Raw genomic sequence first — 16,032 nt, forward strand, 5'->3', positions numbered from 1 at the left:
TCTCTCTCTCTCTCTCTCTCTCTCTCTCTCTCTCCCCTTTCCTCTTTCAACAGTAACAATACTCTAACTGAGTAGCCAATTGGCCCCTATTTTGGTCAAATTCTATGTTCCCTGGTTGTGTTTTTTGTGCTGGCACAGTCATGCAGAAAGATCAGCTCCTCTATCACGGAGACACAGAGCCCTGATCTGAGCGCGATCAATGCGGCCCCAGACAGCGGCAGCAGGAACGTGTCCGTCGCGTCTGTAATGGCGGAACAATCTGGACAGTGAGACTTATTCCCAGCAGGACTTTATTTGCAGAGGCTCAATAATGTAGCTAATCTAATCCCTGCAGATACTTAATTACACACGTTACAGGATATTCCTGTTACGCAACATGTTCTGTAATTTACATATTAAAATTTGATATTATATGCTAATTTTGATATTTTACCTAAATTAGACTCTGTTTATATGTGTGTTTCATTTGTGTGTGTTTATGAAAAAGAACAGGGGGTGGGGGTCAGGAGGACGGGTGGACGGGGGGGGGTATAATCGACTCAGAGGACGCAGAGAGGGGGCGTGACCTCGTCCAGCATGCCGTGGAGGCGTGGCCTGCTGGGTGAAGGAGCAGAGACAGCAGAGCTTTCACGCGCTCCCGGGTCATTCCTGGGGCAAGTGGACGCCCGGGTGTATTCAGATCACCAGCACACAGCGCAGTCTTCCCCATTAGTGCAGCCCACATGGCCGGGGCATCCGAGCGTGAGCACAGCGCAGCTCGCTTATATTTAGCAGATGACCACAGATGCCATCAAGGCACGCCAAGACCGTGCACAGCCTCCGGGGCCACGTACGAGCGTCTTACAGCAAACGATCGTTAACGCGGCCCAAACACGGCGGCCGCATAATCACGGCGGCGGCTCTGATCATGGCGGTTCTCTCTTAGCCGCACAACAACGTTCGCTACGCTCCCGATATAAAGGCTCCTCTTTGCCAAGATGCTAGTTAAATCGCGCGAAGGTGCACGTGCTGCTCGGTATTATAATCACAGCGAAATATAAAGTTAAAGACTCCCGTGGTCCTGCTGGCCGGCCGGGAAGGTCCAGAGCAGAAGATCCAGTCTTCACTCACCGCTGTGCCAAATACGGGTTCAGCTGAGCCAGAACTAAGTAATGAAGTCATTGATTCAGCTTCAGCTGTTACGAGCGGCAGGACAACTCACTTCTTTGAAGTGTACTGAGGGGGAGATAAAAACCATAGTAGCTCCAGAGAGAGAGAAACTGCAGCTACAGCAAAACTCATATTTGCATTCTGCCACTAGCGGGAAAAGCAGCGAGGCCGGGTATATTGATTGAGGGGATAATTTAAGGAGAGAGTTCGGGCCGGACCCGCTTCCAGGGAAGATGACGACTTGGGAGACATTAGGTGGCAATGATCACGTGTGATTTTCTGATCAATGGAACAGGCACAGTTCACCACTTTCCTGCTTACACTGTTTTGATGACTTCTGCGGTCAATAATCGCCGTTTCCTCCAGTTAACGATCCCTCCCACCTCCCCAGCTCAGCCTCTCTCTCTCTCCCCGTTTCCTGCCCTTTTTCTCGGGCAGTGGAAGTGATTCTGCTCCTATTGGAATACCCATAGCATGCACAATCATTGTCTTTTGTCACTTTTGACACACTAAGAGCACGAGTGCTACACTTAAAACTCCATCTGTCCATTCAATATATACTGTAAAAAGGTCATTAGTCTGTTGACCCCGTCCTGCCACGTGAGACTAATAACCAAAACTGCAAACACCACCAGCTACAAGTTAATTTAGCTTCATGCTAATACTGTTACCTTACAACTGAATATGAAATGATATATGTGTGCTCTTTGGGAGCTGCCACGTGGGTTCAGGCGATGTCTCAACCATTACAACATCATCGCCGTCAACATTACTGCGGGCGAAAATGAATTTTTAATATGCTGACTGGATAGAGGGGCATACACACTTCAGGAGTGCAAGCCCTGCTTTTAATAGATGGGCCAGTCCATTACACAGGGTATTACTGCTCTCCTGGCCAGCCTGTGAGGAATGGAGCGCGTCGAAATTGGACTCCTGGTTCGGTTCAGTAAAGCCTGCAGACGGTGACATTGTCTTCCCTCTGCAGATCGACTTCCACATCGCTACTTCCACACAGCTTCATCCGAGCAGGAGACCAGCGTTCGGAGCGGAGCAGGGAGTCGAGCCCCCCCTTGCGGCACAACCCAGAAAGAAGGCCGTGCCCGGGTGGCGCTGCCCCCCAGCTCAGTCGCATGTCCTGAGGCCAAGCTGCACTTCACGTGCATCCCGTGTCCTGTTTGGTCCGACTTCCAGTTTAGATGGATGTAGCTGTCTACTTGAAGCTACTGTAGCACAAAAACTGCCGGTGATCCATGTTGGCGGAGTATCAACATTCATAGAGCTGCTTTCAACACGCTCAGCTTCATAACTTCATAACCCAGACTACTGCAATAAGTGCACTGCTCAGCAAACACTCTGCAAGGTCACCCAGCCGGGAAAATCCAGCAAGCACAAAACCAAAGGACTTGGGCGTGGGGGCTGGGATTCGGACTCGGACACCATCCTCCTGATCAAGGCCCAGGCAAGGAGTTCTGATGTGAAGAAAGCAGAGTGGCACATGAAAGAGGGGCTTTTTTCCTGTACCACGAGAACAAGCAGACAGTTCGCAGGCGGTGCGCTCCGGTTTGAAAGGACCTTTGGAAAGTTGGACGTGACGGCACCCTGCTACATCCTCCTCCTGTCTCTCCTGCCAAGCGGGAGTCTTACAACACGGCGCGATAGCGTGAAACAGCTTCCTGACACCAGCCGTGAAGCCTCCCTTAAGTTTGGACGTGGAAAAAAAAAAACAGAAGCCCAGTTTCTGCTGAATGAAACGCTGGGAGGAGAGGAGGTGGTCCAGGCCGCAGGAGAGGCGGAGATGCATCCCTTCAACAGGAATGTTCTCGTTTTAAAGACCACGTCAATAATCCCTGGGTTCTTCCCCTGCAGCAGCAGGAATTACCATGCACTGACCTGCAATTAATCAAAAACGCCATCTCAAGCAAACCTGGAATTACTTAGTCAATTATTTCTTAAAATGTTTGCCACAGGGCTAGAACATGTACCAGTGGAAAACCAATGAGTTGTTTACATACTTGTCAGTATAAAAGATATGCAGCACTACATTCAAGAACAGGAAATCATACTTCAAGTTCACATTGATCAATGGAAATGTTTCACACGACTTATCCTAAAATTATGAGCTTATCCTGAAATTATGGGCATATACTATACGCGCTTAAACTTGCACAGTGAACAGTACAGCCATATGTGGCTCATAGCGCATTTCAGTTCTAATCGTTTCCACTTCAGAGAAGTGAGGCACATAACAAGCTAAACAGGTTTTGTAACACGAAGAAGTTACCAAGGGTTCACATGGGATTTATGAGCACCTGTTACTACACAGGAAATAAATGAGAAATTTATATGTCAGTTTACAGTCAAATCCATGGCTACCAGTTCCTCTTCCGCAATATGCTAAGCTCCCTGTGGCTGTTTAGAATGCAATGCATGTGCAGCAAGGCTAACACAGCCCATGTGCCTGCCTGAACCCCCAACATGGTCCGCACGTGCTCAGAGCCTTTGATCAGCAAGTGCTGTTCCTTGCATGAACCTCATACCAGTATCAGAGAACTATGTTACTGGTGTAAAAAAACGGCGACCTTACTGGACGGGTCACCTTACTGGACATCTGTTCATCACAGGTGTTCTTGTTTTCCATCTCTCCAGCGAGGATGGAGAGTGGACACATCTGCTCTGGAGGCTGATGTGATATAGGCAGTGGGAGTGGCTTGTGGGAGTGGCTTGGTGGGAGTGGATTGTGGGAGTGGCTTGGTGAGAGCATGGCACCTTGGACAGCCCAGCACTGGGGGGGACCCACAGATAGGCATAAGTGCTGCTTGCCCTGCCCAACACACAAGGTAATGCTCATGAGACCAGAGTTGCATCTCCCCTGTGTCTCGATAAGTTCTCCACTGTGCTTCATCTGTTTCTTCTTTTACTGGGGTAAACATCCCCACGTCGATTCAGCTGTCTGCTTCATCTCTCTCCTCTTTCGTTCACCAAGTCTAAGACTGAGCCACAAAACCTGAAAGAATTATTCCGATCATACATTCCTCCTTAGCCAAAGCCCAAATGTCATTTCGGCGAGAATATCTGCACATTTGTACAGATATTCACCCCATCAATACAGAGAGAGTTCTGCCTCTAATAAGTCACGCAATGACCTGTGATTGCGTGACCTCATTCCAGCTGTAATTAGTTTGGCGTGAATGTTATCATGCAGGCATTGTTTCGGTTATCAAAGCAGTGTGAACGGACCGAGTCCAATCCATTATGCAGCATGAACACCAAATGTTCTTCACCTCTGCTTCAGTTTTAATAGGCCTATCCCAGTATGCTAGACCACAGAAGAAGAAAAACAGAATTACCATAAGAAACGAGCCAAGGACCGACCACTTGGGCTTCTGTGCAATACACAAGCCAGCGTTTGCTTCTCTAGGCCATTCACAAAAATATGTATGTGTGCTTTTATTACCGAGACATGAATACGATAGTTATGAAAGCACAAACGGCTCACATTCAAAGAGCGGTTGTACGGATAATTACAAGTGGCAAACAGTCCCTATTGGGTCACGCTTCTGTGATAATCAGCCTGTAAACAAGTGAAACACAAGAGGGACGTTTGCACTCACCTTTCCTGGGGCCGAGGCTCCCTGATCCAGGGAGAGTCTGCAGAACAGAAGGATGTAACGAGAAATCAATGCAACTACTGTGGCATGCAAGAGCTTTATTATAATTCAAAACAGTCAATGCACCTTCCCAGCTAACAGTAGTATTAACCAAGCTGTGCATGCATACCTATTATTATATTGAACAGATTCAGTCTTTTGACAGTGTCGCGAAAACATGATTGGCGCTCTCCTGGTCTGGTGGACACAAGCAGGAGGTGTGAAGGTTCCTGGGTGGCCTTGGCCTGCAGCGCACAGGAGACGGTGAGGTTTGTGCGAGGAGGAGCTGTGTTCAAGGTCCGTGGCCATGTCTGCTCGGGCGTGCTGCATTCCAGCAGAGGCGAGCAATCGGCTGACAAACAGCCTTTAAAAAACGCCACCTTGCATTTTGTGCCGGTCCAGGAAAGCAGTGCTCCAGCTCGCTGTCAGCCGGCCCAGTGATATTACCGCTAACGCTAAACGCCCTTGCGCAGGGCACGTCTTACAGACACGTCCACACACACGCAAACACGTGCAGATGTATATGTATGTGAGCACAAGGAAACACACACACACACACTTTCTCTGAGACGAAACCATTTTTACAGCACTGTTTAACTGAAGCAAGCAGGCGTGCACACAGGAGCTGGGAGCATCTCGGCTCGTTCTGCAAGCAGGACGCAATAGATGGAGCGGGCACACCAGCCGCCTCTTACGCAGGTTATTCAGCTGAGCCTTAAGCAGTTTCTGCACTTAAATTAAACTGGCATCCAGGAGCAGAGGAATGGTAGTTCATTAAGCCCAAATGTGCAGCCTGCACCACCGAGGGCTGTTTACGCAAGCCGAGACAGAAAAGGAAATAACGCCAGTCCTGCTCTCAAACGCCATCCAAAATATATCAGTCTCAGCGGTGAGCGTGAATTACACAGTACTCGTGGAAATAAAAGTGTGAAATAACCGCCGGTTCAAAAAAGCAACATCCTGCGTTTAGCCCGGTGCTGTTGCGCGGGAGACCGCTAGTGAACACAACTACAGTATCAAACATTTGACATTCCTTCATCGTTTTGAACCCCGCCCCTCACCCCGTATGCCCCGCCCCCCGTATGCCCCCCCCCCGTATGCCCCCCCCCCGTATGCCCCGCCCCCTCACCCTGCCACGCTGCTGCCGGCGGAGCTGTCGGTGATCTGGGAGCTGGGGATCCACTTGGTCTCGCCCACCACGGTGCGGGCGTGCGGCAGGCGCCCCACGTCCTTCACCGTCATCATCAGGTGGCGTGAGGCCTTCAGCAGACGCACCGCCTCGTCGTGGGGCACGCTCAGGAAGCTGCGGCCGTTCACCTCCAGGATCTGGTCGCCCACCTGCGAGGGACGGAGAGGCCAGAGAGAGAGAGGGCGGGGTTGGGGAGGTCGTCAGGGGCTGCTGGAGCAGGCGTGGGCGTGGGTGGGGGTGTTGGGGGGCGGTGGTCATGTGGTTCAGTGGTCAGTGGATGAAGGAACGTGGCACAGTGAATCAAGCTCATCGCGTATTTACCTGGAAAGCTTGGGTGATGGACACACACACACACACACACACACACACACACACACACACACACACACACACACACACACACACACACACACAAATCATGATGTTCTGTGCTGCTGACATTCGACACGTGAACCTTCTCTCTATTCTCTCTGTCTCTGCACCCTCTCACGGTTATCTCACTAAACCTGTTATCTGGTCTTTCCATTCATCATGAGTCATTATCCTCATATTTCCTCTCTTCTGTTCACGTTCCCGCTGTCATCTCACTCTCTCTCGCTCTCTCTCACTCAATCACTCCTCCTCTCACAGTGTCTTAGCTTCTATCCATTAGTATATGTGGTGAGAAAAAGAAGAGAGGTGTTTCTCTCTCCCTCATGCTTGCTCTTTCCTCTGTAATCCTTTCTTCCTTCACCTGTCCAACACAGGGTTTGTGTGTCTGTGCTGAGGGATTACGTGACTGCCCCCTCTCTTTCTCTCTCTCTCTCTCTCTCTCTCTCTCTGGACCGCTGCCTACACTGGCTCCCAGCCCTACCAGACAAGCTGGAGGATAATCACGCTTCCTCTCCTCTGATGATGACATTAATAAGAATGGTGTTTATCAATATGGACGCAAAGACCAGTGCTTCGTCTTACACCTGAGTGTCAGAGAGCAGAGACGGGGACGGAGGCAGGAGCCCTGAGATGTGTGGGAGATGGATTCTTCACATGTGTTGCTTTGTTCTGTGTTCTGCTTTAGATGCAAACACCCCCCACCCCAAGAATATCCCATAAACCACCTTGCCACCCCAAGGATATGGGTCTGATCATCAGAAACAGCACAGCATTTGAGGACAGTGCGGAATTGAGATTCTTAAAAGCAACACCTCATATCTTTAGAACTGTAGGATGTGAAGCTCTAATTTATTTATGGATTAATGCAAAGAGGAATAATTGTACGAGAACATTCTTTATAAAGAGCAACGCAGCCTGAGTTTTAACACTTTAACCAAGCCTAGTCTGTTCATCAACACTTCATCTGCCCTGAACCATAACCGTTTCCCAGAATGCACCCTGGCCTTCAGCCTCGGAAAGCCATCTTGTGCTATTCCACAGAGGCAACTGGATGATGGCAAGCTAGATTAGAAGATGGGCGGGACGGACTGTCAGCAGGACTCTGACACATCAGGATAAAGGTCAATAGTCATTATCCTCACATTAACTTTCTCCCCATTGATCTGTCTCTCAATCAGGAAGGATAAATGAAAGAGACAGTGATGGGGGGGGGTGTCAAAGATTTGGAGCCTCCCTCTGAACACGGCACCCCTGATATTTCTATCCTTCTTCTCCTCCGTGACAGCTGGGGGGGGAGGCTGAGACATCTTCTTCTGTTCTCCTTCCCTCGTGTTTGGGGGGGGGGGGCCGTCGTGTTTGGGGGGGGGGCCCGTCGGTATGGGGCAGAAGTGAGAGCTGGTTTTGGGTTATCTTATGTGAAAGAATACTAGCTTTCACAGCGTAGACGCTCACACACAACTGCTCCTAACAGGGGCGTACTAGCAACTGCTGTACGACTGCACTGGGGCCGCACTGAATATCAGACACTCTCCATGTAGCAATGTGACCGCGTTGTAGGATTGTAAATAAACCGACACATAAAGTTCAGATTTAGGTACGCAAATCATGGTGTCATCTGAAAAAAAGGACTCTTGCCAAAGCTGATGTTTGCTATAATCTAATTTCTCTCTACAGAATAAATGGAGCCCCCAAAAGACTTTTTATTTTTTTGACAACAGCTACAGTAATCTGACCATTACAAATTACGAGCCACTCCCATTAAAATGTTTCATAGTCATTGCTCCCGTGTATCATCCATTCTCCATTTAGCGAAGCTATAGGAATCCAGCAGTCCCCCAAACGTGAAGCTACGTGAAAACAGGAAGCCACATTTTATGTAGCGTATACACAGCCACACATACACACAGAAACTGGTAAACACACACACACACACAAAACACGTGCACACACACACAAATACACACACAAACACATAAGACCAATACCTCACTCCACACAGTAACCCAAACGAGGAGGATACATCCGTCCCCACTGAGTGAAGTGGTTTTCGTCTGGTGTGGGAGACTGTGGATTTGCCAAGAACAGCTGGTTTCTTTACACTATCTCTTGTGCTTATGCTCTTGTATCAGTGAATAGAGCTGTGGATCACATAACATCGACCCACGAACCTCAGCTGAAGGTCGTGAGATCCTCACCAAGCCTTGCACAAGTGTTCAATGTAGCGATTGTGTTATTGTGAATGCATATGCCTGCACATGCTTACACTGCGCACTTTGACTTCACCGTGGTATACTGGGAACATCTTTCTAATCATCTGACCTGCTCTGACTTTCACCACAGCATCAGTTCATCTGGGCATGACCAACAAGACGGGAAGGAACACTGTACCGGGTATAAAACCATCGCAGTGCACATTTGCTACAATCTGTATGTCCGTGCAGTCTTGCTGCAAACGGCTCTTTCTACTTCATCCCAAAAAGATGCTCGACGGGCTCGAGATATGGAGAAGGGGCGGAACGCGGAGGCACTGAGAATTCACCGTCATGCTCCCGGACCCGTTCGGTGATGATATGGGCCTTATGACATGGTGCGTTATCAGGCTGGATGTTTCCGTCTGAGCGTGGATAAGCTGCACCCTTGAACGGACAGACCTAGTCAGCTGAATGGGTATTAAAGGTCAGCGAGACATCGCCCACACCATCCAGTTCCCACACAAAGGCAGGACAGCTCCTCGCACTCGTGCTGCTTGCAGCAAACTCGGGTTCTTCCGTCAGTGTTACGCAGAAACACCCTGGATCCTTCTGACCTGGAAACATTTTCCCACTCGTCACTGGCCCCAGATCTGATGCCGCTCTGCCCAGCGGAGATGCACTTTTATCTTCGACTCCTGCTGGAGATGCTCACAGCCCAGCAGACCTCTGGCGGCGATGCCTCGTTATTCGGTCCAATTAGGACCCTGCGGACCCGAGTTGGTCATTAAGTGTTCGGGGGTTTTACAGCCACGCTCCCCTAACCCTCTCCTCGGAGGAGAGACAAATGAAAACGTGAACGAAGAAGGTGACACACAAGGTTCGCAAATAAATAGCACTGCTGCAGAGGGAGAATATTGTCTATTCGATCCTGGTCCTTACGGAGCACGGGGGATTAAAGCCATCCGATACAGCCACTAGACATGAACGCAGCAGAGGCCTGATGCCTTTTTAATCACATGCTTGCCTCATCATTAGCACCATCATCATCATCATCTTCATCGTTTCCCCGTGTACCTGATATTCTCATGCGCAAAAAATAATCAGCGTTTGGCACATTTCCGATCTTTTTTCCTAGTAGATATGACAGAACAGATGCTGTTTCAGGGTCTTTGTTTTAATAATTGATTTTCAGTGAGACAGAGATTTGTTCTGTTCAATTACAATCTGTTACTGCCAACACATCTGTCTGTTCCATATGGCCGAACTTGACTGCCATAAGCGGAGAAGTGTCAGCAATTTCACTATAGACACAAATGTCAGCCATTTTTTCACAAATATCTCTCCTTTCATATCATCATGGGGGATAACCCAGACTCAGCCGCTATATTCTGGACCCATGGGCTTGTGGGTCTGGCTGTGAAACGGATCGTCGCAGCTCAACGATCAGAGCCTGTGCGGAGCTCGACTGCTCTTCCTGTAATAACACGATCACTCAGGGTGTCGGGGGGGCTGCTTCAGAGGCCTGCTCACTCTGTTCTCCATCTAGAGATGTTTATGCCACCACCCTGCCCCCTGTTCTCACTGCACCATCTCGCCGGAGTGGCCCACATGTTGGTAGCCAGGAGGGCCGATCATTCATTAGCGTTAGAGCTCTATTACAAAGCAACATGTGCAAGACTGGAAATAATGCTTTCAGTTCCTAAAGCTCGTGTGATGGTTTAACTGTGATGCCTGTCTCTGAAATGCATGTATGGAGTTGTGAACACGTGAACGAATGCGGATATTTACGTGTGCGGATGTAATTCCGTGTGTCCACAAGGACCCTATGTGCTTACATACGCAGTGATGGTGGCTGTGTGCATGTTCACACAGGTGGCGCCAAACACAACGCAAGCCAGCTGGAGATCTGGAGGGTGGATGAGCAGAGATGTGAGATCTGGAGGGTGGATGAGCGGTGATGTGAGATCTGGAGGGTGGATGAGCAGAGATGTGAGATCTGGAGGGTGGATGAGCAGAGATGTGAGATCTGGAGGGTGGGTGAGCAGTGATGTGAGATCTGGAGGGTGGATGAGCGGTGATGTGAGATCTGGAGGGTGGATGAGCGGTGATGTGAGATCTGGAGGGTGGATGAGCGGTGATGTGAGATCTGGAGGGTGGGTGAGCAGTGATGTGAGATCTGGAGGGTGGATGAGCAGTGATGTGAGATCTGGAGGGTGGATGAGCGGTGATGTGAGATCTGGAGGGTGGATGAGCAGTGATGTATGATCTGGAGGGTGGATGAGCAGAGATGTGAGATCTGGAGGGTGGATGAGCGGTGATGTGAGATCTGGAGGGTGGGTGAGCAGTGATGTGAGATCTGGAGGGTGGATGAGCAGTAATGTGAGATCTGGAGGGTGGGTGAGCAGTGATGTGAGATCTGGAGGGTGGATGAGCAGTGATGTGAGATCTGGAGGGTGGATGAGCAGTGATGTGAGATCTGGAGGGTGGGTGAGCAGTGATGTGAGATCTGGAGGGTGGGTGAGCAGTGATGTTAGATCTGGAGGGTGGATGAGCAGTGATGTGAGATCTGGAGGGTGGGTGAGCAGTGATGTGAGATCTGGAGGGTGGATGAGCAGTGATGTGAGATCTGGAGGGTGGGTGAGCAGTGATGTGAGATCTGGAGGGTGGGTGAGCAGTGATGTGAGATCTGGAGGGTGGGTGAGCAGTGATGTGTTGTTCATTTTCTTTCCTGACAACACAAGCCTGCCGCTAAAAGACAAACAGGTCTAAAGCTGTTTATCTCCCTTCCCACTTTTATTTCTCTGAGTCTCTCCCTGTACACTCTCTCTCGCTCTCTCTCTCTCTCTCTCTAAGTATCTCCCTGTACACACACTCTCTCTCTCTCTCTCTCTCCTTGTACACTCTCTCTCTCTCTCTCTCTCTCTCTCTCTCTCTCTCTCTCCCTGTACACACTCTCTCTCTCTCTCTCTGAGTCTCTCCCTGTACACTCTCTCTCTCTCTCTCTCTCTCTCTCTGAGTCTCTCCCTGTACTCTCTCGCACCCTCTCTCTCTGTCTCTCTCTCTTTCTGTCTCTCTCTCTCCCTATACCCCCCCTCTCTCTCTATCGGAGTCTCTCTCTCTGTACTCTTTCTCTCTCTGAGTTTCTCTCCCTGTACCCTCTCTCTCTCACTCTCTTTCTCTGTCTCTATCTCTCCCTGTACCATCTCTCTGTTTCTTTCACTCTACCTTCTCTCTTTCTATCAGTTTCTCTCTGCACCTTCGATGAATTCCACCCAGCTGAAAACACTCGACCTCTTCTGATCTTCTGATTGTATAAATCTAAATGTCTCGCACCAAAAGAAATCAGATACTTGGCCACGAGCCGACAAATTTCTGCAGCCCTGTGTAATGACGATAATCGTCTACAATCAAACACAGCAAATGGAGAGGCAATGCAGTGTGAAAATGGAATGAAGGCAACGTGTCTGCCCGAATTACTCAGCAGATCAGCAGAGCGTCTGGGGGCCGCAGTCACACACACTTTGACACTGACGCGTGGCTTACACGCCCACACAGGCACACATCAAAAGAGCATCAAAATAGCAGGAGGAAAAATATTACAGGAGGAAAATAAAGAGAAGTGGGAAGCACAGTGAAGTCCTAACGAGGTGAGAGAGTGTTGAGGTGCCCCACTGAGCACGGCTGTGGCAGGGGCCAGGCCGGCCCCCGGGCCCACGGGCCCTCTGGGCTCTCCTGATGATCCTGTGGGGGTCTAATAGACACATCAAAGCAGGCTGATGTAAGTGTGATACCGGCAAAACCCGTCTGTGCAATCACCGCCACAACATACATACATAAAGACAAATACACACACACACACACACACACACACACACACACACACACACACACACACACACACACACACACACACACACACACACACACACACACACACCTCTAGCCATGGCACCTTCTTCCTCACAGACGTCACACACATCAACAAACCATGGGACCAGACGGACAGGGAAGAAGGTGGTGCAGACCAAGGCTGAGGGTGGAGATCCAGTGTATGGCAGATGGAGGCCTGGAGGCGGTGATAGTGCTGGGGTGAGAGGTGAAGCTGACAGATGACAGAGAGTCAAGGCGCTCCGAAACAGGACCCCGAGAGAATGGCGGCTAGGGAGGGGGGGTCATAGGTCACAGGTCATACCTTCAGTCCTCCACTCTCTGCGGCAGAGCCTCGGTCCACTCCAGTGATGTAGATGCCCAGGGCGTACTCGGCCCCGCCCCGAATCATCAGACCCAGAGACCGGCCGTCATCCAGAACCAGGTTCACCTGGGATATAACAGGATGACACCACTGTAAGATATGAATACATATACATTATCTGTCTGTCTTACCATCTCTCTCTCTCTCTCTCTCTCTCTCTCTCACACACACACACACACACACACACACACACAAATCTGCTCAGGAAAATTAGGTAATAACCACCATTGCTTTGAATGGCAATGCATAAAACAGGACATGAGAAGGGGTGGTGTCATTGTTCCTCATGGTCACATCGGGATCAGGATCAGATCAAGATTAAGTTCAAGATTAAGACTGTAGTGCCATGTGTACAGAAAACCCACAGTTGCACCCACAGTGAAATTCCTACGTTCAGCTTCCTTCCAGGAACTAAATACTATTAACATCATGTGTACACTTTAAACAACATTAGTAAATATAGCAAACCACCAAGCACTGAATATTACGTAGAAGAACTCCTGAGTTCTCCTGTGATCTCCTGAAACCAGGCACGAGATCAGACATGAAGCCTCAGGCATCTATAGAATTTTCACTCAGCCTTGAGTTTGTGTCAAACACTCACGTGCACCCTAGACCCCCCAAATGCAGTAAGCATGCATTGCAGGACATTGCAGCATTTAGGACCCTGAAGCGATCCTTTACCGCTGTGTACACTGTGCACTTGTGAGCTGTGCACTTGTGAGCTGTGAGCATCCAGTTCCTAGTGTCTTGTCAACTTGTCTCACTTAAGAAGCAGGAACATTAACAGCAGAGCGGACGTTTCATTAGTTTGCCAACAAATATGCACAGTAATCTGTCAAAGTGTGAAGGTTTGACAATAATTTATTAAACTTATCAAGCTAATTTTCCAAAGGCATTGTAGGTCTGATAAACTCATGATAAAAGCCTTCTGGCTAATACAAAGTTTCATTATCTCTGATTGTCTGTCACCATCCATACATGTTGCATTTGTATCCCACCTACCCCTGACTCCAAGGGGCTGAATTTGAGTGATTCAATGATTCAGATTAAAGTTCTAGAACTTTTATAGTCTTGGGCTCCAGCTAAACCTCATTATGATCTTGAGTCTTAGTCTTCAGATTCCAGTTAACTGGAACTAGGTGATCCTATGCATATCTTATATGTATATATTATATTTTGTGTATAATGAGTTAAATCTGGAATACTCTGCACACTTTGAGTTCAAATTCCTGCCTCATGACACAGAGATAACAGCCAGACCACCTCCTGTGTTTTGAAGCATCCAGTTGATGAAGTTTGTTTAATCTGTTTAGCGTGCGTGTTTGTGAGTGTTTTTGAGCTCCAGTCTTGTACTGAGCATCTTCACAGCTACCACCAGCACACCACAGACTGCATAACAAGCCAAAGTCTCCTCTAACATCGACACTATAACATGTGTACACTATACTATTCACTTAGAAAGCAACAAATAAGCCTCATATTTAGATGTTGCTCCATACAAGACATGCATGTATGGATAATACAAATATTATGATATGATTTAATGGTATTACTTTCATTTTTGAGGATTTTAGATTTTTAAAAATCACTTAAAAATGTGTAGGTTGTCTACCATGGACGAGGCATAAATAAAGATCAGGGTAGTTGAATATACATTTAAGCTGACTTCTGAGTGAAGAGACATGTGCAGAAGGTGGCTATGTAGGGGCGGGCCCCTACCCTGCCCCGCCTCTACTGTGCCCCGCCTCATCTGCCTCTTGTGCACTCTCATTGGTTATGCTACTGAAATGCACATGTAGGCCCCTCTCAACTCAGGACACACCCCACACATTCCAGCCAATACTGAAGCAGCAGTGTCTATTTCAACATTCAGACTAAATCCCTGTCATTATATATTGTAAATATAAAATCGTGCAAGAATGAACCTTATTTTGTGTGCTTCATATAAACCAACTAACACTAATCCCCCAAATCTACAATATATCTCTGACATAACAATAACTGCCTTCATTCCCTCCGTGGAAAACGCGATGGTGGTCATACTTTTTCTCGGCCCCTGACGCCTCCGCTCCAATAGCATCGCAGGAATTTGCCCTCTCCATTATGAGGTCACAAGAGCAGAAGACACGCTGAGGGATCGATGCAGTCCAGCGCACTGCCTGCTGCATAGGCTGTGCTAAGACCCGCTAGCGCTCCGCTAAAGGGTAGCCCCGGCTATCTTTGAAAGGTCAGCACAGTGGAAGCCAAACCACATTATGGGACATGTCATTGTTCAGAATGGCGTGCATTTATAAAAGTCCCGGCTGTGAGTTATGGTTGGAGATTTTTGGGCCTTCAACCAGGGCTCACGGCGGTTACCGAAACTCATGGTACCGCACCAAAATGACCTTTCCAGTCGCTCCACTCTGACATATAGGAGAGTGAACAGAGCGGAGAATCAGTGTACAGGGGCTGAAGCCCAAAGTCCCACTGAAGTCAGAGTGCAACATGGGGCTGGAATGTACTTCACTAACACATACAGCTCTGCTGGAACACATCCTGTTCTCACTAACACATCCTGTTCTCACTAACACATCCTGTTCTCACTAACACATCCTGTTCTCACTAACACATCCTGTTCGCACTAACACATCCTGTTCGCACTAACACATCCTGTTCGCACTAACACATCCTGTTCGCACTAACACATCCTGTTCGCACTAACACATCCTGTTCTCACTAACACATCCTGTTCTCACTAACACATCCTGTTCTCACTAACACATCCTGTTCACACTAACACATCCTGTTCGCACTAACACATCCTGTTCGCACTAACACATCCTGTTCTCACTAACACATCCTGTTCGCACTAACACATCCTGTTCGCACTAACACATCCTGTTCGCACTAACACATCCTGTTCACACTAACACATCCTGTTCACACTAACACATCTTATCCTCACTAACACATCTTGCCCTCACTAACACATCCTGTTCACACTAACACATCTTATCCTCACTAACACATCTTGCCCTCACTAACACATCCTGTTCACACTAACACATCTTATCCTCACTAACACATCTTATCCTCACTAACACATCTTGCCCTCACTAACACATCTTGCCCTCACTAACACATCTTATCCTCACTAACACATCTTATCCTCACTAACACATCTTATCCTCGCTAACACATCTTATCCTCACTAACACATCTTATCCTCACTAACACATCTTGCCC

At 48.6% G+C, this 16,032-nt stretch overlaps 1 protein-coding gene across 5 annotated transcripts in view; it reads right to left on the reverse strand.

Moving 5' to 3' along the window:
* whrna (whirlin a) overlaps positions 1-16,032 on the reverse strand; it is a 57,738-nt gene that overhangs the window by 15,101 nt on the left and 26,605 nt on the right. For all 5 annotated transcript variants that reach the window (XM_076980028.1, XM_076980027.1, XM_076980029.1 and 2 more), the window contains exons 3-5: positions 12,742-12,867; positions 5,926-6,134; positions 4,761-4,797 (exon numbers count right to left, since the gene is read on the reverse strand). In XM_076980028.1, coding sequence (XP_076836143.1) covers positions 4,761-4,797; positions 5,926-6,134; positions 12,742-12,867 — 372 coding nt within the window. The remainder of the gene's footprint in view (positions 1-4,760; positions 4,798-5,925; positions 6,135-12,741; positions 12,868-16,032) is intronic.

The sequence above is a fragment of the Brachyhypopomus gauderio genome, chromosome 18 (assembly GCF_052324685.1).
Source record: "Brachyhypopomus gauderio isolate BG-103 chromosome 18, BGAUD_0.2, whole genome shotgun sequence".
NCBI lineage: Eukaryota > Metazoa > Chordata > Actinopteri > Gymnotiformes > Hypopomidae > Brachyhypopomus > Brachyhypopomus gauderio.